The sequence below is a fragment of the Temnothorax curvispinosus genome, unplaced genomic scaffold (genome assembly GCF_003070985.1).
Source record: "Temnothorax curvispinosus isolate PA1 unplaced genomic scaffold, ASM307098v1 QBEX01014148.1, whole genome shotgun sequence".
In the NCBI taxonomy this organism is placed as follows: domain Eukaryota; kingdom Metazoa; phylum Arthropoda; class Insecta; order Hymenoptera; family Formicidae; genus Temnothorax; species Temnothorax curvispinosus.
Window position 1 is genome coordinate 1 of NW_020223928.1, and position 1,612 is coordinate 1,612.

General features: G+C 35.0%; 1 protein-coding gene across 1 annotated transcript; it reads left to right on the forward strand.

The window, feature by feature from the left end:
* Nucleotides 1–117: 117 nt before the first annotated feature.
* Nucleotides 118–951, forward strand: LOC112464358 (EF-hand calcium-binding domain-containing protein 1-like; the record flags this gene model as incomplete). The annotated part of the gene is made up of 4 exons (XM_025031303.1): nt 118–278; nt 353–433; nt 566–676; nt 763–951. Coding segments are annotated over 4 exons (542 nt in total), but the record flags the coding sequence as incomplete, so codon positions are not given.
* Between the last annotated feature and the right edge of the window lie 661 nt (nt 952–1,612).

Genomic DNA, 1,612 nt, shown 5'->3' on the forward strand with positions numbered 1-1,612 from the left:
GAAGGTTATTTAGTAGAATAAAATAAATATATCATTATACGTATTAATGTATTCTTTAATTTAATATAATTTCTATATATGTTCGATAAATTTTACCGCTGATTAATTTTACCGTAGCGTTAGCTGTTATACATAGAAAAATAACACAAACTTTGGGTCCTATGACAAGATTGGTGTTTAGAGATGTTTTACATTCTGGTTTGGATTTTACTGAAAATATTCGGCATCTATATATCGATAGAATATTCTCTGCGTTTGACAAGAAAAACGTTCTGCAAGTATGAGAAATTAACGTAAGGTATACTTAATTTATATTTCTATGGTAATTAAAATTATAATAATGTGGGTATAGATTCATTTAGAACAATGGATTGAAGGGCTCTCCACAATTCTTCGCGGCAATCTGAACGAAAGGATACATTTCGCTTTTACTGTAATCTTCTATAGTATTCTAATTATTTAAGAATTGATTTTACATCCCAATTTTTTACAAACTTAAAATTACTTTGAAAAATTCGGAAAGGGTTAAGCTTTAATTAAGAATATTAATATTTATGAAATGCAGATATACGATTTTATGCATACTAACAAATTGAAGAAAGAACAAATATTTCCGTCAATGCGAGGTTGCTTGATCAAACTGCAAACAGACGAAGATCCCGATGATGCTGTAAAGGTTAATTAATTAACAACAGATAAAGTCTAGAGCTGTAAACACATAAAATTTACATAAAATAATAGTAAGCATTTATGGCGTCATAGGATTTGATTGATTCACTGTTGAAAAAGCTCGACGTCGATCGCGACGGTGTAATATCCGAAGAAGAATTTCACAGGGCTATAAAAGAGAGAAACCTACTGCTGTTAGAATGTATGGGACCGGTGTTCCCGTCTAGAGTAGCGCGACGAACATTCCTGAGTACATTTACGGATCGACTCGGGCGATTTTGATCCGTACGTTTTACGAAACAAGTTATCATTTGTATAATTGCATACTTGGCAGCATCGATCCTTGTTTTGTCCAAAAAAATAATAATGGTCTTGTATAATAAAAATAAATATATGAACAAGCCGCTTGAATTATATTGTCAGGAACTATTCAACCTAAAAGGAAACCTAAAAGTGCATCTTCAGCGGACGGGCAAACGCGCCAAATCAGACAGAAAAAATCCTCCTGAACGAGTGATGCTCCAATAAATTTTCAAGACCATCGGCGCAACATACGCCGGCTTTTACGATTCACCGAACGATGGCAATTGACTCGTTCGTTTTCTTCGCAAACAATCGCTAATGGACCGCGATAATGCCGCATCCTAATCGCATCAGGCTGCATCCGCGATACGATCATCAGCGGGTGAGCTGAATCGATGGTTTAATGAGCCCTCGCTATCGTCATAAATCTTATTACTATGATCAGCGTGAATAGATGATCGATCGATATATCCGCATGCCATTTATGCGCGATGCATCGATCAATGATCGTAACTGTGTTTTGCAAATCTGTTATTAGTTATACATCGTATAAACATTGTAAAATAAAAGATGATATAATCTGAAAGCGCGAAAAGGGAAAGAGAAAGGGATCCCGAAGGATACTCGGCTGTTCTTCTAT